Source organism: Alligator sinensis, unplaced genomic scaffold (assembly GCF_000455745.1).
Source record: "Alligator sinensis unplaced genomic scaffold, ASM45574v1 scaffold678_1, whole genome shotgun sequence".
NCBI classification, from domain to species: domain Eukaryota; kingdom Metazoa; phylum Chordata; order Crocodylia; family Alligatoridae; genus Alligator; species Alligator sinensis.
The window spans coordinates 2,676,913-2,703,014 of NW_005842006.1; the positions used below are offsets into that span (position 1 = coordinate 2,676,913).

The 26,102-nt window shown below is 39.3% G+C and overlaps 1 protein-coding gene across 9 annotated transcripts in view; it reads left to right on the forward strand.

Moving 5' to 3' along the window:
* LPIN1 (lipin 1) overlaps positions 1-25,763 on the forward strand; it is a 140,129-nt gene extending 114,366 nt beyond the window's left edge. For 8 of the 9 annotated variants that reach the window (XM_025201839.1, XM_025201840.1, XM_025201841.1 and 5 more), the window contains 9 exons: positions 1,650-1,742; positions 3,152-3,222; positions 5,244-5,388; positions 7,620-7,768; positions 9,218-9,304; positions 15,772-15,924; positions 17,738-17,852; positions 19,448-19,551; positions 21,892-25,763. In XM_025201839.1, the coding sequence (XP_025057624.1) occupies positions 1,650-1,742; positions 3,152-3,222; positions 5,244-5,388; positions 7,620-7,768; positions 9,218-9,304; positions 15,772-15,924; positions 17,738-17,852; positions 19,448-19,551; positions 21,892-22,051 (1,077 nt within the window). In that variant the 3' untranslated portion in view covers positions 22,052-25,763. The remainder of the gene's footprint in view (positions 1-1,649; positions 1,743-3,151; positions 3,223-5,243; positions 5,389-7,619; positions 7,769-9,217; positions 9,305-15,771; positions 15,925-17,737; positions 17,853-19,447; positions 19,552-21,891) is intronic. The other variant, XR_003093596.1, reaches the window with a different exon arrangement.
* Positions 25,764-26,102: the final 339 nt, after the last annotated feature.

A 26,102-nucleotide genomic window follows, 5' to 3' on the forward strand; every position in this document is an offset into this window, starting at 1 on the left:
CTTGATCAGGGTTGTGTGTAGCTGGAAGCTGCTTGGTCATGGCATAGCTCTCCACTGGCTGGAAACTGGACCTACATGTCACGGTCTTCGGAAGAGGTGGGGAGCAGTGGCATGGACACTGCTTACAGCTGGTGGGGAGCTGTGCTGGGGTGGGGCAGCTTCCAGTCACGCTCATACTGTAGCTGGGTAGCAGGGGAGTTGGGGCAGGAAAAAGCAGCAGCAGCAGCATGTATGCAATTTCCAGCTGACTGGGCCTAGTGCCAGGACAGGCAAAGCCTCCTGGCTTCACAGGCTGGATCCAGTGGCTCTGCAGGCTAGCTCTGCCCTGTGGGCCATATTTACCAACCTCTGACTTAGAGCCTTTACAATTTTATACTCCCATTTGGAGAGAGTGGGGAAAATCATGCTTACAATAGAAAGCAAGTTGCTGTCTTAAATGAGGAGAGAGCATCATCTTAATATAAACATGGCATTGTCTTAAATAAGTAGGGTAGAAAACAATATTGTCATTGTTGTATTAGCAGAGAGGCAATGGACTGATGCCTAGGAATGGTAAATCCTTTAGCCCTCAAAGATGATCATAACATATCAAATTTCAACACATTTGGGTGTTTTGAAAGAAAGTTTTTACTGTTGCTGCCTACACTGTAGTTATTGGTAAATAATTTCCATATCTAGCCCTCTTTAATTCAGGCCACGTACAGACATTCAGTCATTACTGGGAGAGTTGCTGCTCTCTCAGGAGAAACCACATGTATACAGATATTCAGGATTTTTCTCCCAGATCAAAAATGGATGCTCCAGGAGAAAAGTAGGCCAGGAACAACCAGGGTTAAATTAATCCCGGGAGAGTGACTGTTTATACACATTTTTGGTATGTATCATTAGCCATGTTCACTTAAAAGCAATACTTCTTTAATGTGTTGTAGGTCCAGGAAATGTGCCTAAGGCAAGGATTTTTTGTGGAACTCTCATTGAAACAACTGTATAGTCGGGAGAGCTGTTAGACAGACTTTGAAGCATCAAGTGCCCTTTCTCAGGTCTGAAAAAGGGATAGATGGGGAACCAAATCTTTTTTAGACCTGAGGAAGGGCACTTGATGCCTGAAAACTTATCCAGCAACTCTCTCAACTATATAGTTGGTCCAACAAAAGAGATTACACAACTCCTTGCCTCTGCATTTCTTCCACTGTAGTTTATTTTTTAAACTGAATAACTTATTTTCCTAACCTTTAGTTTGTCCCCTTCAAGCCTAAGACCTTTTCCAAAATGTTGGGCTTGTGTTTTTTATGTATTTCTTTTTTATGATTTTCACTAACCAACCTTGAATTAGAGACTATTCTTTTTACCCATTTCAGACAGTACTAATGCCTCTTTATGCTTTTTCCCCCCCCTTTTGATTATATTTCTTTTTCTTTTTCCTTTAAAAAACTCTTTAAGTATTCATGCTTAAGTTACTTCAGAGCAGTTCTGGATACCATTAAGTTTTGCTTTAATAAATTTAATGGTCCACAGACAGTATGTTTCCTTTTCTTCTATTTATCATTGGTTAATATTGTGTTTGCCATTTTCTTTTGTTTGCATGTGTTAGGTTATCTTTCCCCCTTTTTTTGTGTTCCATTATTTATGTTAACATCCATTTATCACAGGCCACTGTGGAATCTATAATGAGGGATAAGATGCCCAAGAAAGGTGGAAGATGGTGGTTTTCATGGCGAGGGAGGAATAGCACTATAAAAGAGGTAAGGGTGTATTTTTGACTTATGTTAGAATCCCACGTGCTTTTGTAAACATCCTCCAGAAAAAATGTGCTTTTAAATATAATTATATACCCAATCTGATTTAGGACCTGTACAAGAAAGGAATTAAGTCATGATTCAAAATTTAGGAAAGAATCAAAAACTCTCACACTGACCTTAGAGGGCTTGGATAAGACCCTTAACTGTACCATTTGTCTAAAAAAATCTCACTTCTGCATAATCTAACGGACTAATCCTGCATCTAGGAACTGGAAACTGATGAGTTCTTATCCCGATTAAGCCACTAGCTCTGTGTTCACCTTCGGCTACCTGGCTTAAACTTTCTATAGCTCTGTTTCCATATTTGAAGAAATAAAGATACTTATTACTAGGTCATAAATTGTAAATTACACAACCTAAGTGTGAACGAAAACAATGAAAACATTGTTTTTACACATTTTGTGACAGCCACTCCCCATGCCTCCATCTTCTGACCATCTCAGAGTAGTAGGTATATTAATTTTTTTTCAGAACTCTACATAAACATTAAAAAAATTGTCTAAATGCTATTGCAATCACTAGTCCCTTTTACACTGAACATAATACTTTTAAAAACTTGCAGTGAAAACCTTCTTTTCATTGGCTTTCATGGTATTGAAATACCTTGAGATGAGATAGAAAAAAAGCTTCCCAGAACCTGCTAATTTTACATGAAAAAATCATTGTTGTAAACTTTAGCTATCGTTCTTCCAAGTGCATAGTTCCATAGCACTTCTCATGCCATATAGTTTTGCAACTTGTTGAACTCTAAAAAAGATTACTCTTCTTGGAAGCGTTCATTTATGTGACAGCTATAATTAAGGTAGAAAGAGCTATAGTAAGGCTGTCCATTGGTTTTTATTATTAATGCTGATAAAACTTCCCAACATTTTAAAATCTGCACCTTTTGAGATAAAGTTGTCAAAGATGGCTTTGTTTTGGGGAAATTTGATAGGATTAAAGTTTATAAAGACTCTGTGGAACAATATTACAAATGTATTGCTTTATTGAATGAAATATGGGTAATAGATATTCTGCTCAGTGCTGGGCAATAGGATGAGTCCCACAATTCCTACCAGTTCTTGCCATTAGAAACTGGCTATTATATACAACTGCCATATAAAGATGCATGTTAGTTCCTGCTGAACTTTAATATGTTGGAATATTTTAGTGCTCTGGGAAGCAGTTTTTACCTAGGTTAAATCCTTGTGATTTTCCTGTTGTCCTGCACAGAGCCAAATCCCACCTGCTTTTCTAATGTGTATAGTCTTGGTGAAATCATTAGGACTCCCTGCACAAGTGAAGCAAGTTGGTTTGTACTTTTAAGCATATGTCTTCTAATAGATCCACCACTTCTCATATTTGTGATTTAGGAAACCAAGCCAGAACTCGGAAACGGACTTAATACAGGAGAGGAGTCACTACAGCTGACCATTACAAAGAGGTACCAAAAAATTGTGTATAGTCCAAGTAAGCAGACTGCTTAAAAACGAAAGCAAGATTCTCCAAATCTTTGAACTGAGTTGAGGCAATAATGAAATGTTTGAGAGTTGTAATCTGTTGCACTCTAGAATTCATTAATTTTTGTGATATTTAACTGCAATACAATTCTCTTCTTTGTCAAGCCAAAGTCAGTGAAGCACGGTAAGATTCTACCCAGAGACAAGTTTGGGACAATACTTTACTGGGCCTTTTCTAGACTCTTTAAGTTTGTAAAATTAGCCTCTTTAGCAGATGTTCTGGTATTTCTAGCTTACAGCTGGGTTGGCAACTTCATGACAAGAGTCTCCCTCTCAGACTCAGAAGGTTTAGAGAGACTTGAATACAAGACATAATGGTCTTGAAAGATTTTTCCCCTCAGTGAAGTTTAAGTTCTGCAGGGAGTGCTATGAAACCTAATGAGGTCCCTGGTCTCATTTGAATTTGTCATCATCATCAAACTTTTGAGATGCCGCAAAATACACATATGCACTGGTGTGCATTCAGCCATAGGGTCTTCCCATGAAGACAGTAGGACCCATATCTGTGCTGTCCACATTCACATCTGCCAGACCAGAAGGGGACAGTAAGAACCACCTTCTAATACAGTCTCTACAGTTTAAATCAACTAAAAAGCAATCCTTTTTCACGCAAAAGATTAAAAAAGGACTTTTGATACTTTTTCATCACTCCTCATGGTGTCTGGGGGAGAGAGATTGTCTGCCAGGAATGCTAGCAGGCATCAGGATCTATTTGTTCTTTAGAAGACTAAAGACTGCCAGGTCAAATGTTTGGCACAAAGGCTGGTGCCTTACTTATATGCTATCTCAAATTTGTGAGATCCACTGAGTAGATCAGAAAGGATAATTTCTTCACTAGATAGGATACATGATATTTAGGCCTGTTGTCTCTTAGACGGTGGTTTTAAAATGAGCTTTAAATAGGATTAGAACGTCAAGCAAACTTCACTCCTTAATCGCTGTTCTTTGTTTGAATTGTAACAGACTTCAGAAACATGTCAGGAAAAAAAATGTTGCTGGCAAGCACTTTATGGCCGGTGGAACAGTGTGTAGCAGTTGGGGACCTGATATAACACCACATAGTTCGGCAGGCTGTATTTTAATATCTGCTAATCACAACCTGTGGTACTTTGACACTATAGTCTGGGCTTCCCAACACCATGCATAACCCAACTGTGATGGAAACAAAGGAATGTGAAGGCTGGTATTTTAAAGATCAGATTGGCAGGGAGTTAAGAATATTTTAGGCTGCTACCTAATGTGATAACTCTGTTTACCTTTGAAATGCTTTCTTCTGTGAGGAAAAAAAAAAAGTTCTTGACAGATTTCTAAAAACATTTGCTGTTGAAAAAAATAGCTTTTTAGTGAAAGGAATACTATGCACAGGAATAAAATTTTTCAGGCATTTCAATTCAGTGTGCTGAACAGAGTAATTTTGCTAAAATGGTCAGTAAAAGAATAATTTTTTGGCGAAAATTTGTAGTATTCAGAGAATGAACAGTGCAGTCTATTTTCCTTTGGAAAATAATATTAGTCAGATAACAGTTTTATTCTTTAATTGCTATGTCATTCCTAGACTAAATCAGTTCTTTGCTTTTTGTTTATTGTAAGAATAAAGCTTCCTGTTACATTAACTAACAGATTTTCAAACCTTGCGTGAGGTTTTTTTACAAGTCAACATGGCATATTAATTTTTGTCTGAGTTAAAGTGATGAGAACGAGCATATAGACAAGTGAATGACTAGGAGAAACTAAGCATGAATATAGGAAGCATGCATGAATGAGGATTCAGCACTTCATTGATATATTTTAAGCCATATTGTAAATGACCTCCTGAGAGACGGTGCTTAGGAACAGGGAATCAATTGACTAATTCAGTGATTCAGTGCTAATGCATTTTTAATGGTCACCCAAATGCATTTACTGAGAGATGATAGCATCATTTTCCCTGTGTGCAATGTTCCAGAATAAAGGATGAATCTTCTTCAAGTGATGAAGACCCTAGAGCTGCCAAACAAAATATCGGGTCATTACAAACAAACTCAAGTCACCTCTCATTATTGTCTGGAATCAGTTACAAGAAGACCCTTCGACTCACTTCTGACCAGCTTGTGAGTTATTTTTATATTCTTACCAGGAACACAATGCAATGCACACATCTCTAATACATCAGGAGCAATGTAGATATTCAGGCTAACATGGGCTTTATAAACACATTGCTTTTATTTACTGCCGCATGTTACTAAATATTAGGATTTGTTTTTCTTTTAAAATTAACAGGTAAATGTCATGCTTGTGAGGGATGCTGCTTTCACAGGTCTGGTGTCTGAGGTTTTGGAAATGGGAGTCCAGAAGTTACATTCTAAAGTGTGTACTTAGTCATATAAATAAGTAACCAAATGGGCCTTGAAGGCCAAGGCTCAACTATCAGGAGCACGGGCATGCTCTTAATAATACTGTGGGCAAGAATCCATATGGTGCCTGTGTGTGGTGTGGGACAACTAGTAGTCCAGGAGAATATGGTAAAGGTAACAGCAATCATAAGGCCTCCTGATCCTGGATGGCCCTGAGGGCTGAAGAGACCCTTGTCAAATTTAAGCAGTCCTGGGGCCTCTCTGAGTTACAGCATCTTCCAGATCAGCTATACTGTGGCCTGACACCTGCACAGGAATGGCCTGTCTCATCATACCTGTGCGGTAAACTGGATGGACTTAAAAACTTCATTCTGGTTGGTTACAAATTCCAGAGGTATCCCAACAGGAAGCATTGTGATCTACAATATAGGACAGTAGACTAGGAGTCTGGAATGAATGACATTTTGAACTGAATGAAATTTCTTAGACACATATTATTTTTGTCCAAAAGTGCAATTTTGGACAGTCTTTCCCTGATATGTTTGTTTTGCCTCCAACTTTGCCACTAGCATTTCATTATGCTGCAATCTGTAGGAGGGCCTTGGAGAGCAGCATTATGGTTGTCCTACACCTGGGAAGATTCTCCCTCAGTTGGAAACAGGGCTTTTAGTGCCCTCCAGCCATTTTGCTTGGCCAAAGGGGACTCACTAAGGGTGAGGATCTCATCCTGTGCATATGCATATAATGGATGTACACATGTTCACCCATGTGTTTATGTGTGTGTGCACACGTACATGTCTCTCCCTTTCCCTCTCTCACAGGTAGACAAACACATCCTTTCAAATACATTCTTCAAGTTAGCAGCTGCTGAAAGACGTGTTTTTTTTTAATGAAGTGTGGCCAGGAGAATATTAATTTCAGGGAAACAGGCTCAGGCCACTTAGATATCATGACTGAAAACAACAAACAGTGCTGTTGCTGTGCAAGCCTGGTATAGCACTATTTGATTTAGGAAATTTGGCCACTTAGGAAAAACTTCTCGCATCTTTGCACAGCTAATTAATTTTTATCAGTAAACAGTGCTGAGGAATATAGCATTTACCAGCCCAATCAGTCACTGGTTGTTTAGCGAAAGAACATTTTGAGTAATCATAATAGAAATAGTTTTGTCTTAAGAGACAGAGAAGGTTATTTTTCTATAGCTGAAAGCCAGGGATAGTTATTTTTCAGGGTCAGAAGCTTTTCAGGGGGTTTATGCCAAGCCTGTTTTTTGATGTTTGAATACTGCAGGCTATTTCATTCCTCCCATGTAAAGCAGGACTCCTTACTGGGTGCATCTACACTTGCAATTCATTTGATGCAATAAACTCCAGCACATATTGTGCTGGAGCTTATTGCTCCCAGGCATGCTGTGTTAACATATTCCCAGGACCATAGCACATTGAGCCAAGTCAGAGCAGCCCTGGCTGGCAGGAGGCCTGGGACTGCTCTGACCCAGCTCAAGGTGCTGCGGAGGGACTGGCTGGGGTACAAAGGTGCTTCAGTGTGGGGTTAGCCGGCAGGCAGCCCTCACACTGAAGCACCCTCATGCCCCAGCCAGCCTGGTAGGTGCCTACATGTGTGTTGCTGCACATGAAAAAACTCTGCAGCAAAACAGTACTTGTATTTACAAGTACAGACCTGTTGCAGGGTTTATTAGTTTTCTGTGGCCTAATAGGGCTGCATGTGTAGATGCTGAGACATTTACTGAGGAACTAATTAGGCAACTACACAGTAAATGTCTCATGTAGATGCATCCACTGCTTTTAGTTGTTCTGATGAATCAAGGATACTACATGACCATTATGGCTGAGCTCAGTTAATGTTTTTCAGAAGGTCCCATCAACAGGAATGGGATGAATACATTGCACTCAAAATCCACTCCTTCCTGTTTATGCTATTCTGTCTTGGAAGCACATTTTGACCTTACCAATAATCTTATTTTGCAGAAAAGCCTGAAGCTTAAGAATGGCCCCAATGACGTGACCTTCAGTGTTACAACACAATATCAAGGCACTTGCCGTTGTGAAGGCACAATCTACCTCTGGAACTGGGATGAAAAGGTCATTATTTCTGACATTGATGGAACTATCACAAGGTAAGGCTTTATCTACACAGGCAAGTTCTCCTTTGGGCCCAGGAAATCATTATAAGTTTATGACTGGGGCGAAGAATCATAATATTTGGAGTTTGCATTTTCTTATTGTGCTTCAGAGTGAATTAAAAAAATATAGAGAGCCAAACCACATGGACTGGATTCTTAGTGCTACAGAATCTAGTACATAGCATGCTGATCTTCTGTCTTATTTGCCTGTAGACTTTTCATGGGTGTCATCCATAATAGCATCCTCACCTATTAAGGAATTAATTGTTACAGCATACCCATGAGGTAAATTGGATGGACTTAAAAACTTCATTCTGGCTTTATAAGACTGTCCAAATATGTGCGTGTGCAGTGCCTGGCACACTGGAACCCCTTGTGATGGATCAGGCTCTGGATACTTTTGTATTATAATTATTAATACATTTCCTACATTTAACACAGAAATATCTGTGAAATCAGTATAGCTATTTCCTATAAAATAGCTATAATCAGTATAGCTATTTTAAAGATGGTGAACCAAGGACTTGTCAACATAGGAAAACAGGTACTCCAGCTATTCCACATTAATACACTGTGGGCATGTCTACATGAGATGTTTACTGTGGAGGAGACTAATTAGCTCTGCAGTAAAATCTTAGCATCTACATGTGTGGCCCTATTAGGGTGCAGTAAACTAATAAACTCCACTGTAGGATAGTACCTGTGCAGTTGTTACTGTGCAGCAGCACGCATGTAGATGCTGACCCAGCTGGCTGGGGCATGAGGGTGCTTTAGTGTGGGGGCTACCTGACAGCTAGCCCCACACTGGAGCACCCTTGTGCCCTAAGTTGCCCCCTTCACAGCATGTTGAGCCAGGTCGGAGCAGCCATGGGTTGGCAGGCTGACCCCCTGGGCTCCCTGCCAGCTGGGGCTGTTCTGACCCGGCTCAACATACAGCAGTCTTGGGCACACGTGTAAATGCGGTACCTGGGAGCAATAAACTCTGGCGTGATATGCACCGAAGTTTATTGCTGCACATTAATTGTACACACAGACATGTTCTGTGTGAATATTCTTAGCCCAAACTAAGAATTCCCAAGTTGTACTGCATAAAGTCATGCTCAGTGAGCAGTAGTCTGCATGAGGAATTAGGATGGAACTTCTGGTATGGATGGAAATTCACACCCTAACTTGCACTTCCCTGTGAAGACAAGACCAGAAACAGAGCTTAATATGATTAGGTGGCTTTCCAGGCTAAAACAGGAAATTCACAACAGCAGAACTGGGAACTGAATTGCCTTAACCAAAAGAGTACCTTCCCATACCACTAATCAAATGTGTGGGCAGGAGGGCATGTATTAATACCACTCCAGATTGTTTAAAAAAGGATAAAAATTGCATATGACTATATTTTTGGGAGTTATTATTTCAGTGCATTTACATTCTTTCCCCACCTCTATTCAGGTCTGATACATTAGGCCATATCTTGCCCACTCTTGGCAAGGACTGGACGCACCAAGGGATTGCAAAATTGTACCATAAAGTGAGCCAGTGAGTATTCAGTAAATCTTTTTTTGTGCATCCTGTGTGCTTTTATCAAGGGATAGTTCAAATGTATGTGTTTGCAGAGATTAAAATTTACAGACTACTGGTTGGTTTGTAGTGATAAGATCTGAATTCTGAACTTTGCTTTCAAACAAGAAGAGCATAGCTGGTTGCTCCAGAAAAGAGCTAAGCCTTGATGAATAAGAGCTCCATTGCATGAAATTCCACTATGTGATGATGGGACAGCACCATCATCTTCTGTGGATAGCAGAATGGTGGACTCCTCTTTAGTGATTTAAAGCATACCTACAAGGCTGCAGTAATTCCAATGGGCAGTGCTATTGCAGCCAGAGAAATTTACATTTTTGGAGAGCAGGGAGCTTCAATAGATACAAGTCAGAGAGTTCATTCACAAGCTCCTAACAATCTTCTTTTAAGTTATTTCATAGTCTTCTCAGTGAGGAGATTACAGAATAATTTAAGTATCACTTGGTAATTTTGAGTGTAAATCATTCACCTGTGTTGAATGGGACATCCGTCCTTGGATACTTACTATCAATAGTTCTGGGCTTCGGTTTGACATATTGCATAATAATAGAATTCAAAGGCAGCCATGAAATTCATTGTGACTAGCATTTGTATGAATTATTTGCTGTTTAAAAGCATTGGAGGTACATAGAACTTTTTTTGCTAAATTGATAAGTGCCTGAGGGCCTGTCTACATTGGACAATTGGTGTGGCATGAGGTAGTATGTGAATTCACAGTTCTCCAGGTAATCCACACTATTTCCCCATGTATACACTCTTAGTTGATACTTACATATGCTTTTGTGCAAGGGATGGTGAAAAGACCCAGATTCTATTCCACCTAATAAACATCTAAATGGATTTAGGCAGCTAAGTTCAATTCTATTCCACCCGGTTCACCTTACTGAAAAAGAGGTAATGCAAAAGGTCTTTTTCCTTCTTGCTACTTTTTTGATCCAGTCTTAAGGGCTATGGTGAATTACAAAAACAGATGCACTAATACATTTTCATGACTTGACTAGGGTGGAATAGAATTGCACATAGGTACCCCAGTCCACTTAGGCCCCTGTCATACATTGCAATTGTCATATGATTAATGTGTTAATCATATAGTAACCTGTAACATGCCACACATTCAAGCAATTTACTGTCAGATATAGAGCCATAAAAATGGAGAACCAATCTCAAGGATGTTGCTTGCAAAATGTAGACTGTCTTTGTAGCTTGATTTTATTGCACTTTAATTTGAATGTGTAGCATGTTACACACAGGGTGATAGAGCTTTTGCTTGGGAAACCTGTGAGTAGGCAGACATACATAAAAGCACCTCATAATGTCACTGGAGAATTTGATCCCTGCTGTTTCTGCCCCTGCCCTCCATCTCTCCTTCCCTTCTCCCTTTCTCCCTACTGCTCATACAGGTTTCCCCAGATCTGCACAAGGGTTGGGGAGCAGGACTTGTACCCAGGGAGAGCCCAAATTACTTTTCATTTACAGCACAGCTGACGGTACGGATGACAGTCCTTGCCAGCAGCTTTCCAGCTTCCCTCGTTTTTTAGTGTGGCAGAGCAAGTGCCCAGGGTGCTTTTTTCCCTCCCTGGAAAGCTTGCCTTTTGAACATGAAGCAGATCATATGGTGTAATATGTTCACTGAGTGATATTACCCATTGCTTGGTGGGAGTAAAATCTGCCGGGAACCTTAGGTACCTGATAGGCAGAATAGAATCAGGCCTTACATATAGTACAACATATAACTATATAACATGTGCCAATATATTTTGTTGTATTCCTGTTTCCATACGTGGTATCAGTTGAAGCACATAGAGATGCTTATGATTCCAGGCTGTTTTAGATGAAATTCTGTTTGGATTCCATTTTGAATCTGGACAAAGCAATATTTGTCCACCTTCATGGATAAGCTTAAGCATCACCAGGGTAACTCTACATGGGCTTTGAATTCTGATAGGAAGAGGCAGTTTTTGTAAAAATCTCACCTTATTTGTTTCGGATACCACATATGAAAATTGAACTGAATGGGAGCTCCAAACAGAATAGGCTGTTGTACTGCATTTCTCAGTGAAACTCTCTGGCAAGATTATTCCTTGAAGTGTATGTAAAAATCATTCTTTAAAAATGTGTAGTAGCTAACATCAGGTTGTCTTTACTAGAAGGCATTTTATTGTATATGTATTTTATTTCTTTCACTTTAAATGCAAAAAAAGAGATGCTTATTCACAGCTCTATGCACCTTAGCAACTATTCAAAAGGATAGTCCATATAAATATCAGTACATTTGACACTGGTAATAAGTTAGTAGGATAGGTATGGTCAGACTAGACAGTGAATAACTTTAACATTGGAACAGGAAGTCTCTGTTGGATGCAGTGGTAAAGAGAAGCCCTGTGGAGGAATGCAAAGAGGTGACTGAGGTGATTCATAGATTCATAGATAGGTAGGGGCTGGAAGGGACCTTGCAGATCATCGGGTCCAGCCCCCTGCTCGAGGCAGGAAGACAACTGGGGTTAGGTGACCCCAGAGAGGTGACTGTCTAGTCTCCTCTTGAAAACCTCCAGGGTAGGTGATTGCACCACCTCTGGAGGGAGTTTATTCCACAGTCTGGACACCCTGACTGCAAAGGAGTTTTTCCTGGTATTAAGCCTTCCAGGAGTTTGTATCCATTAGTCCTGTTCTTCCTTGGGGATGCCCTAGTGAACAGTTCACCGAGCTCCTGATGCACACCTCTAATATAGCGGTAAACTGCTATCAAGTCCCCTCTCAAACTTCTCTTCTTTAGGCAGAGTGCTATTCCTAAGATATTTTAAGTGGTGATGGGAGAGAAAGATTAATGGCATCAGGATCTGAGAAAAGATTACAGTAATAAAATATGGCTGCTTACAGATGTGGGAAAAAACAAACAAACAGCACTTAACTTTCAGCTCAGCGTGCCCCTGCACTGAGCGCACAGCATGCCCAGAAGAGGCATTGCATGCATTTGACCCAGCTCCTCAGTGTCTGTATAGCTCATATGCTCCAGCAGGGCTTTTTGGCACCTTTGTCTGATAGCTAATTGAATTAGCTATTAGATAAAAGTGCCAAAAAGCCTTGCTGAAGCGCATGAGCTATAAGATGCTAGGGAGTTGGGTCAAATTGATGTGATGCCTCTTCTGGTAAAGCACTACTTTTTTCCCTCCCATGTCTGTCAGCTCCCTATAGCAAAAGGACCTTGGCAAGAGTTTCAGCAGTCTGTGCAAATAGAAAAAGATGGAGATTTGTGATGCTGTACAGGAGGAAATAGCACTGTTCAGGGTATAGTTCTGCTCTGGTTCAGTCTGTGGATCTATGCATGTTGGCTAGAACCTCCTGATCATTCATATACAACCTGAATGTCATTATTTGCTTTCTGAACTCCTTTGCATGGTTAGGGGCATGGGTTAAAACATGGCCTGGTCTTTAGATTGATCTGGGAATAGCCTGCATAGGAAAAGTATCTTGAATGAGGATAGTTCTTCAAAGCCCTGCCTAGAATTCCCTCAGAAGGGCAGAGAAATTCTTTCACAATTGACACAACCAGAAGAAGATCCTAGAATATCTCAGCACAGAGACAGGGCCCCAGGCACATGGGCAAGTGCAGTCATTGCAAAAATACAGAAAGGCAGATGAGGCTTTTTTGTGAGAAAACTAGTCTGGCCAGGTTAACTCAAGGGCTCAGGCCTGGATGCTGACCACCCAAGCTAACTGTGTGGTGAAGAAATACTTTATTTACTCAAACATAAGAATACCCCAAATATAAGACAACCCCCCCAATAATTAGATTCCATATATGGAAAATTTATACATTTGTCATAATTTTCCAGGTATAGAATCAAATTATTGGAAGTCTGTCTTGAATTTGACTCCTTCCTATTGGTACAGCAGAGACAGTGAATCTCGGGGTCAGGGAGTCCTCCTGCCCTCCTCCCTTGCTTAACTTCTTTCCTGCTGCAGCCTCTGCCCCCACCCCTGACTGGTAGACCCTGCTCTCCTTGAGGTCGTGGAAGCAAGGGCAAATTTGAAAACACTGACTTTGAAATAAGCATGCTTGTAGTAATTTGCATATAGGCAAATTCCTACATGCACTCACAGTCTTGGTTCATCTGGAATTAATGCATTTTTACCTTTTTTGAAACTGTTGCAAGTTTTACTAGAGGTACTCCATAAACTCACTTTTAGGCAACTGTTTCATATCTACTTATACATAGTACAAACTATGCATGATATTAGTCTAAAGCCAAAAGGCTCATGAGTTACAGTGTAGTTCATTTGGCTGGACCCCAGCAGAGTCAACAGTATTTCAAGCTGTGGTGTCACCACAGCTCAGTTTTGCTCAGTATGTGTGTGTACTCCAGATACAACCCTCCCCACTGTAGTTCCCCCTACAAAGGGTCCATCAGCTAATTCACACTCATGATTGCAATTGGGTGTGTTTGTCAGGAGTTAATGAATGTAATGAGATTTCCTTGTATGCAAATATGAGATGGCTTTTCTCTCCATGCTGATTGGGGGCAAAAAAATCTCATATTTGAGTAAATACAGTATGTGTAGAATCACTTGGGTGCATCTAGGGATAGCCAAAAACAAAGAGAGCAGATTACAGCCACAGTAACTAAGAAAGCAATGAATGAAATGAAAGATTAATAATTCAGTTTTGGCTACAGGAAGCTTAAATTGGTAGCTGGACATGCACGGTGATGATGTGATATAGTATTGGATAAAAAGGCATATTTCCTCATGTTCTAATATTCACAAAGTTGCTTCAGTTTCATTTTTTACAAAAAGAAAGGTGACACAGCATTCTTCGTTTATTCAGAATGCATTCCTGCTTTCTTCAATGCTGTGTTCTTTCATAGTCAGTTCATAGTACACATTCAGATTACTCTTAACTACTTTAAAGATCTTCAGGTGTAATGCACAATGGTACAAATGGTTGATTTGGTTTGTTCTGTGTGATAGGGTTGCGTTAAGATTGGTTTGTTATTGTTACTGTTCTTTTGTATGGATGATGAACTCTGAATTATGTATGACGTAATTTAAATAACGGTAGAGATACAGGCCTAACTTTACCAATATTTTGGATAAGGATGAATTATTACTCAAGGCACAATGCAGACTGGAAGATCATGTGGTTAGAGTTGTTTAGGAAGATGAATAATCTTCTAATTGTATTTGAAAAAGAAATGAAGAAATGTTTTTAACTGTAATTCTTTTGTTTTTATGTCAACTGCTGTAGGCAGGTGTTAGGGCCATAAACTGAGGGTCAAATAAATGTGAGTTTTGTTGTATATAAATAGTGTTACTATTACAGCAGTTAGATATTATAAACAGGTACTATAAATCTATAATGGCCATATTTAACGCCCTTACAAGCACTGAGGAACACTTCATGGGTAGTTCCATTACAGGATAAATGGGGTAAGGTGCTATTAAATCAAACTGAAGGCCTCAAAAGTTGAAAACCAGTAGCATGTAAATGCTCGGTTTCTTCTGCTGAAACATTTATTTCAATACCAATCCAGAAATGATTTCCTCATATGACTGAATTTGAAGCTCAAGATATAATATTTCAAGGAAAGTGTGGCATGCACATATAAATTCATCCTTTGATATCACAAAGTCCCAGAGGGATTACTGTGGGTTAAATTTAAAGAAGATTGATATAACCTTGTATACTGGCTACCTTTTCTTTTCTTAGTACAAAATATTTCAATAAGTTATAAGAAGTGCAATGCCAGTAAATAGGACCAGATTTTACCTGGGGGTTGTACAAGTACCACAGAGATGAGAATATCCTATGTTGGTAAATCCCTAACTACAGAGCACATCTACACAAGATGCTTACTATGGAGTTGCCTAATTGGATCTGTAGTAAAGCCTCAGTGTCTACACATGCAGCCTTATTAGGCGGCAGTAAACTAATTAACTCCATCATATGTTAGTACTTGTAAACACAAGTACTTTCCTACAACAGTGTTATTTAGTGTGCAGCAACCCATGTGTAGACACTGGCGGGGCTGGCTGGGGCACAAGAGTGACTCCCCCTGCCCCTCCAGGTCCCCTGCCAACCAGGGCTGCTCTGATCTGGCTCAGTGTCCTGTGGTCTCAGGCGCATGTGTAAATGCAGCACCTGGGAGTGATAAGCTCTGGTGCAAACTGCACCAGGGTTTATTGCATTGCACTAATTGCACATGTAGATATGCCTATAGTGGAGCACTACAGAACATCACCATTTGAGGCTCTTTCTCCTAGTGTTTTTACTGTTTTGAAATAATTCTTAAGTCCTTACAGTCCAAATGGGTTATATAGATAAAGATCACTAACAGTCATAGCTTATCTCATGGATAAATAGACCATCACACTTGCTATTATCTACTTTATAATTACAGTGACTGCTTCTTTTTTTTCTTTAATAGAAATGGATATAAATTTCTGTACTGCTCAGCACGTGCTATAGGAATGGCAGACATGACCAGAGGATATTTACATTGGGTCAACGAACGAGGGACAGTACTACCTCAGGGACCTGTGCTATTAAGTCCAAGCAGCTTGTTCTCAGCCTTTCACAGGTATTTATATAATTGTAGTTCATACCCAATGAAAACATTCACAACTTTGTACTTAGATATCTTGATTTTATTTGTCCACTTTAATTTATTAGCAGTATTTCTATTAGGGGTTGGTGCAGATTCTAATTAAAGGCCAGTCTGTATTAGGTAACCAATATCTATTTGTCCCTGAGGTGTTTGCTAAAGACAGGCTTCATTTTGCAATGGTAACTATTAAAAATTCAATACTTGCCAACAGATACCACCTGTTGACTTCATGGTGACTGCTGTTAGTTCCACTTGTTATATACAGTTTTCAAAGAGCTGCTTACAAAAATATTACGTTCAGTTTCATGTAAAAATAAAGTTAACATATTCTCTTAACTGTGATATGTTATAAAGACATGTTGACGTATAATAAACTGAATGTAACCTGTCTGAGGAAGAAATAACTCAGCTTTTGACATGTGTGTCCTACTTCAGTGAAGTGATTCTTGCAAATATTGTAGGGTAAGTGCAGCTGTGATAGGAGTTTTCCATTAAAATTATAAATTGGGGAACATTTGAAAAATGTGTCAGTCAATTTCACACATTGTATTCTAAATATAGGAGACCTTGGAAACACCAACTATTGTACTTGGACCGATTTACTGGATTGCAATAAAATAGTTTTCATTACTTTACACCTTACTCTCTCTTGGTGGGGTTATCATTATACTCCTGCTTTCTGCATATGTATTAGATATTTGGTCCTTGTCCCCACATGTACAGTCAGAGCATCAGTGGCACATGTTGACAAGGAGTGACTGCGGGGAGGGGATTCTTAGTGGTAGCTTTAACCTTTAGGGACTTTGGTTCAGCTCCAAATGATTCTCATGGGTGCCATTTAAATAGAAATGATTTGGACTGTAACTTTACAGGCTCTTTGAGCCTGTAACTTTGGTAGGTTGGGAAAAGGTGGTTTTACTCCCCTGTTGCTCCTTCTTTATCCTAAATTGATCTGGGAAATTGATTGATTCAACTCCTGACACACATTAAAACATTAAGGTTGCCTTAGTTTGCACTTTTCTGCATAGGGCCCATCACTACAGCTGGGAATGGCTGGAGTGTAAGAAAACTGTGCCAGCCATACCCTGACAGCCTTCCTGAATGCACTTCTGTTTAGGGGATCATCTGGGGAAGGCGCACCAGCTCTGCACCATGAAGGATTCCCTTTATGTTATAGGAGTTTCCGGAGTGCCAGATGTGCCACACTTTGCCAGGAGATGCAGTTGTCAAAGGGTTGCAGCTAGATCCTCTGTCCATTACTCTGTAATGAATTAAAGAGAAATAGAAACTTTTGTCCTTATTTTCTGCTCATTGTTATTGGTGGGTGAACAACCCTGCAGAAACAGGTTAACTGTAAATAGTCCTTCTCATCTGGTACATACGGAAATTGCAATCCTGATGGCAGCATAGCTAAACAATGTGTAGGTAAGAATAATATCATCTATTGAATCATTCAACATTTTTCAGGAAGAGAGTTTATGTTATTATATTGCACAAACCATAAATCTCTCTCTTAGAAACTGTTCTTTATAATTCACTATCTGTATTTAATAGCCACATATTTTTTTAATAAGTGTGGTCTTTTCAGGGACTTTATCTCTGTAAATTTGAGGAAAGGTTTTAGGAGTCATAACTTCCAAATAAAGATTTATGGTTTGGGGATTTCTTTTCTTCTACCCCACACCTGGAAACTGGTTAAGCGAAATGTATTGAACAAAATAAAAAGGATATTGCTCAGGTTTTATTTTTTGTGCACTTCTGAAATCTCATGTTTTCTTTATTTTAGGGAAGTGATAGAGAAGAAGCCAGAAAAATTTAAAGTTCAGTGTCTGACAGACATAAAAAATTTGTTTTATCCTAACATAGAGCCCTTTTATGCTGCCTTTGGAAACAGACCTGCCGTAAGTGATAGTTGAGGGTATTTTTCTTACAATGTATGGAATGTCATTTATTTACTGTTTCTATTGCACTAGTATTCAAAAGCCCTGCATAGGAATTAGGGCCACATTTTTCAGGCTCTGTACAAGTACATAATGTAAATTCAGTCCCTACTTCCAAGACCCCACAGTTTAGGCTTGTGATGATATGCAACAGGTAACTAAATAGAGAGAGGGAAGGGAAGACAAGAGCAGTAAGCATTTTCATAAAGTAGCAGAGAGAGTAGTCACAAGTGGTTGACTGTATTTAAAATCCTTCAATCTACTTGAAGACACTGAAAGTGATAAGTTGCCTTGGTACCATTAGAAATATAGGTCCAAATTCTACTTTTAGGCATACTAGCACAAACCCACTGAACTACATGCGAGCACAGTAATGCAAGTTGAAGCAGAATTATGCTGTCAAAAGTCAATGAAGATTTAGGCCTCTAGGGTGTCTTCACATGTGCTCTGGGGTGGGGAGAGAGGAGGGCATTTTAATTAGAGCAGCTCTTGGGAGCCACTCTAATTGAAATGACCTCAGAGCCTCATGTATTCAGCATCCCATGGTTCAAAATGGAGGTAGGGATGCTTTAACTAAAGCTCGTCAAATGTGCTTTAGGTAAAGCACCCCATTGCCATTTTGAAATACAGGGATGCTGAATATATATGATGGCAAGGCTGCTGGAGTTTTCTAAGTAGAATGCTGCAGCAGACTCAATTAATTGTCTGCTCCCATGCATTCTAATTAGAACATGTTGGAGCAGGTGACACGCACGTGTAGAGGTGCCCTCTAAGGCCTCGATCTTCAGAGGTATTTAAGTATCTAATTCCCATTTAAATTAAGCTGCTCCGTTTTGAATGAATAATTAAATATTTACTAGCATAGGTCTCCCCTATCCAGATGAGGGCTATAACTCATGGGTTTTTGAATCATTCTCATTATCTCTAGCCCAGTGAATATTTATAGATGTATAGATACAAAGTGAAACAGGTCTAACAGGAGAGATTGAGAGAATAGCACAGTACAATATCCCATAGCCTGAAGGTGAGGGCGCTCTTCTTGGAGGTGGATGTAAATTCAAGTCCTCTCAGGCAAAGGAAGAATGTCCTAACCATTAGGCTAATGGGAAAAAGGTGGTTGGCATGACTTTTTCCTCCATGTTTTGTGTGGGGTTAGACATGTTTAGAGCATATGTGCTGAGACAGGTGAAGAAATGCCTATTTTATTAATCTCATTGGGCATGAGCTTGTCACTAAAGCTAGTTGCCACTGCCAGGATCCCAGAGATATTTTGGCATCTGAACCACCATTGTGAACCTGGGCTCCTGTTTCTTTGATTGCCACGAAAATGTATAATTTTCCTCCTTTCTGAGGACTTTATTAAGCTTCATTCTTATAACATGTTAAGAGAACTTCAGATGCAGGGTAATGTGCCCATTAATACTAGCATTTCTACCACTATCTATATTCTTCTGTTCTGTATATTTTATAAAGAATACAAAAATGGTGTTGAAAGGAAGGATCATAGCTTTAATTTATTTTTTTTCTTTTCTTTCCTTTTTTTTGATTTTGTTCAGGATGTTTATTCATACAAGCAAGTAGGGGTCTCCTTAAATAGAATATTTACAGTTAATCCCAAAGGAGAACTTGTACAAGAACATGCAAAGACCAACATCTCTTCGTAAGTAGTCATCTCTCCATTTATCTCTAAGGTTTCATAGACCAATTCATCCCCTGCTGTAATTCCATTGATGAAATGAATTATACCATTGGCTGTTAACAAAGGTTTCTTTTGAATATTTATATCAAAAGCTTTGCATTGATGGAATACTATTTTATCCAAATCTCAGCATCCTTTACTTCAAATAACTAGGTCTTCACTGAGCCTAGAATTTAAAAAAAGATCATATCTATTCACTTAAAGGACTGTCATTTTCATAGAATCATAGAAAATTAGGGCTGGAAGGGACCTCAGGAGGTCATCTAGTCCAACCCCCTGCTCAAAGCAGGACCAGCCCCAACTATATAATTCCAGGCAATGCTTTTCATAGCTGGGTCTTAAAAACCTCCAAGGATGGAGATTCTACAGTCTCTCTGGGTAACCTGTTCCAGTGCTTTACTACCCTAGTGAGAAACTTTTTCCTAATATCTAACCTAAACTAGCCTTGCTGCAACTTGAAATTTGAAATGCAGTCAGTTTAAGGGACGAGTAAAAGCAATTTCCTGAGTCCTTCGCCCTTTATATGGATTTTAAATAATTTTGCCGTTAAAGTTCTCCTTTCTTTGGATTTTTTGGCACAGCATCCAGACAAATAAAAGTGGAAACTAGGGTCCAGATCCTCAGAACTACCTGGATGTGTTAGATCTAATGGAATCAGCCTGCAGTTAGGTGCTGGGCTTTCCTATACAATGCTGAGGGAAAGTTTAGTGCTTAAGAAAGCAGCTGAGTGGGAAGCTGCTTAATTCAGCCAGGAGTGAAGTGTATAGGAAGAGAGTGAAATTTGGGTTCCAGAGATCTCTGGCAAGGCAAAATGGCTGTTTTTAGAGACCTGAGATGTGAACCCTTCTGCAGTTAGTTTTTTGTATCTGAAAGAGAAGGGGACAGGTGTGGGGGAGCATAGAATGGCTTGCAGAGATTAATGCAAACCTTTCCTCAAAATAATTTTATTTTAGAAAAGTAACAGGTAGAAAAGAAAAATATCTGAGTCCAGAATCTTATCTGCCTGTTATGTACCTAAGCCCTGGATCCCTCATTCTATGTCTAAAGATGCATAAGTGACAGTGCCACTTTATGCAGGTTTTAGAACCTAAACTTCTCTGCATGATTACATCTCCAAAACATGCTCAGATGTGATTCAATACTCCACTGCAACCCTATTTCACCTGGGAAAGTACATGAATTCTGTGCAGCTCTCCAGAATATAGCCAGAAATCCATGTCTACAAGAGGACATTGTCTACAAGAGCTTCCAGCTTGAGAATAGTGGCGGTGCTACTCACCTTTTGTCCAACAGCTTAGTAGTTAGGGCACTTGCCCTGGAATGGAAGATATGAGTCCTAGGCCCTCCACACATCTCTGCTAGAACAGAATCCTATCAATTAGGCAGGGTAGAGGGGAACTCCATCCCTCCTGTTGAAGCTGGGCCATTAGGCAGCCAGAGAGGAAAGATATGTGAAGCTTGAAGGAGAGCAACCAAAGGGAGCCTGACTTTGGTTCATTGAGGCTGGCACTGCCCTGGAAGTGAGGGAGCAATGATTCCTGTTCCTAGTTCCCAATAGCTATTTAATGCAAAGTACAAAGACAGCCTCAGGAGCATATCTTTTCAACTGGCATGGTTAATTATACAGGATGGATTAGGACCTAAACTCTATATAAGTGGCATTTAATGCCACTATGTATCTTAGAGAGAGATTAAAATCTGGGCCTTGGACCTCTAAATGAAACTTAAAGGTATACTAGATGGGTTAGGATCTGACCCACAGTCATCATTCTAAAGCTATTGCACATGAGCAGTTCCATAACAATGGAGCATTATTGAGGCGCATTTGTACAATATACGTCACAGTGGTAACATAGGTTCTACCAGGATATGCACGAATACTACAGAACCCTGACTGCTCCAGTCAGCCACATGTCCAATCAACTGCAAACAGTTTCACATTGTTTCTGCATTGTAGTTTCTGTCCTACTCTTAAAGTTTATAAAGAGTATAAACTTGATACTTCTTCCCTTTTTTGATGAAGAAAGATTGAAATATGTTCTGTGTTCATGAAATATTATAAATACTTTTGTCCAAATTAGCCAAAGGGATGGGTGATTTTTGAGACTACTAAAAAAGGACAGGATTGTGCTGAAGGAGTGTTCAGTACTTTCTGAAAAATCTTCTTGGTTTGTTTCTTGGCTTTTCTATTGTTCTATGTGGGCTTTACCATCTAGCCACTTCCAAAATAATCTGACTTGTTAAATAAAAAAATCAAAAGAAAAAGAACAGAGATGATTTAAATGAAAATTTGTTTTTCAGCTACGTCAGACTATGTGAGGTGGTTGATCATGTGTTTCCTTTGCTGAAAAGAAGCCATTCTTCAGATTTTCCTTGTTCTGACACATATAGTCAGTTCACATACTGGAGAGAACCATTACCACCTTTTGAAAACCAGGATATAAATCGATCTTTATCTTAAATTCAACTCCAGGCTTTTGGCCTTAGTTAAAAGAACTAGCTGTCATGTATTTGAAGGTTATAGTTTGGTTTTTGCCTTGGACACTTCAACTGGAATTTGTGATATTGTGAACATTCTACCGGTTTGTTAAGAGCAACATTAGAAATGCTTTTTGGAGGCTGCAAGTCACATTTCCAAATGATGCATCAGGACAAATATTACTGGGAATGGGAGTTGTGCTCTCAACTTTACACCCAGCATGCTCAAACTGTGTCAGTCTTATTCCATAAGGTCAATTGCAGGTGCAATGATGTTGAGATTGCATTTAAGTGCACTATAAATGCTAGTTCAAGTGAAAACAAAAATGAACTGTGATTCTATATCTTTTTTGTACAGGGATCTGATGCATCCTCATCCCTTCTAACTAATAAGGGAGGCCATAGCATATCCCCCTGACACCTGTTTGTAATGCATATAGGGGTTGCTACCCATGCCGAGTTAAAATTCCTTTGTTTGAAGGAGAGAAAAAAATGGGGATAAATTATCAGGTGGTGCAAATTGGCAAAGAATCAATGAGATCAACACAGCTATGTGAAGGTATACCAGCTATAGATCTGATGTATTATTTTGACATTATCACGCTATCACAAGTAATGCATGATGTGAATTTAAAGTAAGGGTGATAAAAAAGTAGTGTCAGATTCTGCTACCCTTACTCACATTGAGTAGTACCTTACTTCAAGAATAGTCCATTTGGATTAAGGTACAATTTAAAAGTGGAAGAATTAGACCCATCGTTGAACTCTTGCCGCTACTGAAGTCAATGGCAAAACACCCATTACTTTTAGGAAGGCCAGGATTTCACCTATCAATTGCACTGAGCCACTGGAGCCAAGAGCTTCAAAGTACTTGTCAGCACCAGAAAATGTTCTGTCAAACCTTTCTTTGCCTACTGTGTGCCCTTTACTGGTTAAGGATGCATCTCATGTCTTTACTTTGCAGCCTTTTCCAATTCTGTATAATAAAGATGTGTGTGTTGGGCAGTGCGTCTTACATCTTTGTGGAAACAATGAAATCTTCTGTTTGTGTTAAGTTCTGTACATGCATATTTCTGTCCTCATTTGCACATATACTCTATGTTGGTACTGCTTTGTTTTGTTACCTGCATTTGAAAGCCTTAAGATTTAATTATATGTGCTGGAAGCAATATAAGAGATCAGTTTGAAGTGTTCTTCAAATAATCTGCCTGAACCAATTGCAGTGTTTCGCTTTAAAATATAGACTTCAACTGGCCCTATAATAAGTAATTCTGGAAACGTGCTTGGAGCTAGTAATAAGATGTACTTTTTAAAATATTTAAATCTTTTTAAAAAACATTTATAGCCAGATTGCTGTCTGAAAAAAGACTGAACATGGTATTGTGGAATTCCATATATATTGTACTTCAGCTTCTCTGTACCAGATGTGCTCAGTTTAAAAGAAACAGTTGAATTCTGCTGCTGATTGAAGTCAACAGTAGATTTGCAAATGGCATTAATGGAAGGAAAATTGGGGCTCCAAAATCTGCCTTGTCTAACTGGTAGTGCTGCAGACTCACCCTAGGGGCCAGTTCACCCTTGCCCCATACGTGGAATAATAATTTGTACAAGTGTGAGGGACAGCAGTGAATAGGGACCTAAATCTCACTTCCTGGTGTGAACCCTTAACTCAGTAGAACTGCAAGCTGTGTCCAGCTGAGGCAAATGTCCTCTTCAGTTAAGTCACAATTAGAACAAGAGGAGAAAAGAGCATATTTGTACTTTCTAAACCCCAGTCGACTTTGCAAGCCTGGCAGCTTAAAAGAAAGCTATACACTTTGTTTCTTGTAAACTGCACTGATTTGGTATGGTGTTTCTGAGAGACAATCAATGTGGGCTTCAGGGTACCAATTAAGTGTGTCACTTCTCTAAGTACAAGCGCACTCAAACCTTTATTCTTTGTCGGTATTATTTATTACATTTCATTAACGTAATTGGAGTTACTCGATGAACACACTATCTGTATCCTATCTGCATTTATCCTGAAAATGCTGATCTTGGTGCAATTATTACACACACAAAAAATCTGGTCATTTGGTTAACAAACCATCAGTTTAGCTTCATAGTGCTTTGGGTCTGATTTTCAGAGGCACTGAGCAAGTGCAGCAGCTGCAGCATCCCCCAGAGAAAATGCCTCTGAAAGTTAGGCCATCAAATGTATTTGTCTATTTACTAGTAAGTAACAAATCCATTCTCTTTAAGCACCTTTGCTATTGCAAACCAAATGACAGTGTGATGAGTAGGTAATTTACTAGTTTTGATGTGAATATCCTACTGTTTACAGTGCTGTGTACCCCTGTGTATATGGATGTTGCAATGTTGTTGCATAAACACATGCAAATTTGTTTCACTGCTAGCTAATACTTATCAGATTGGCTCATGAGAACAGCTTAAAAAATCGGTCAGCCTGTTCTCAAGACAGATATTGCTTTATTTTTAAATATACAGTTTTCTAAAAGTACATTATGTTTTGTTTTGATGGCTGAGCAATTTTATGCACACATCTTTAAATTGCTTTGTTAATTCATAAAGAACAAAATGAAATGGTTTAATGAATTCTTACTCTTTCTGTGAAAGAAAAATCTTACTACTTTGCTTTCAGTGTAATGCTGGTTTCTGTTATAGAGAGAATATGTTTGCTAACATACTAGAAATACACAGACCACTATGTATTCTATTTATATAATAAACATATTATATAATAAACTAGAATATGCAGCGGTGAGGAGTGAGCTAATATTTATTTTCATGGATCGGGTGATCATGCCGCTCTAGCAGTGTCGCATGAGAAGCAGGCTAACAGGGGGGCAGATTCTATTCTATTTATTAAGGTCTAAGTGGACTTAGACACCTAAATATGATTCTGTTCCACCCTTTTCAAGTCCCTAAAAATCCCTTTATTCACCTACATTTGTAGCACAATATCATATGAGCCTTAAGGCAGAGTCAGAAAAAGCCAGTGATGAGGAGGAGTAGCTACTCACCTTTTCCATTCACAGTTTTTAAAGAACGTGAGCTGTGTGGAATAAAATTGCACATGGGGCGTGAGTGCACTTAAGTGCCTATGGCTGCAAAAAGACATCACTGTCCTGGGAGAAAATGGTTTCTCTGGGACAAAAGTGAAATTGTTCAGACATTCATGTCTGTTGTTCTGGGACAAGCTGTAAAGAGGTTCATGGTACAAGAAATGCTGAGTTTGTCCTGGGACACCACAAAGTGTGTCTGAATGGTTATCCCAGGATAGCATCATTGAATCAATGGCAAAAAAGTGGCAGTTCATTCAGCTGCTCACTAAGCCCTGATTGGAAGGGTGATATTTATAAACAGCAATCCTGTGCGTTTTCTGTTCTAGAGCAAACACAGGTGCAACATATCCTGGGACAAATGCAACATTTGTTCCTAGCCGAATAGGTGGAATAGAATCTGGTCCATAGTTGTTATGTTAGTTATGTAAAGATTAACATAATTTTGGAGGTAGAGATCATTTTTTTTACTTTTAGATTTAGATAATTATTTTTCAGTCTATTTGTATACAGCATTTGCTCTGTATATGTATGTGCTATTGCATTGATGGAAGTCATTGTAACACCTTGTTTTGATGTGCTGAATGCAAAAAACAAACAAAAAATCATAATAAATACCAAATGATGAAAAATAATTTTCTGAAATTTCATGTCATGAGTGGTTTTTTTCAAGGCTTTGATTCTAGCCCTGTGTTTTTGGAGACATTTTGAAGAATAGTGTGACATTTATGTTTCCAATGCTAATTGCTTTGTCTCTTATCAGGTTTACCCACTGGGACATGGGTAACGTGGGGCCTGTGCAAGACACGTTAAGAAATCTGGTTGTCGCACCAGACGACAAAACTAACCTATCTAACAATTTCTTTGCCTCCATTTTTCTGAGCGGGGACCGGGTCACCCCTGCCCCCCACACTGGGACCCCCATAGGACCCAGGGGAGGCACACCCATGCCTAGGGTCAGTAAGGACCTAT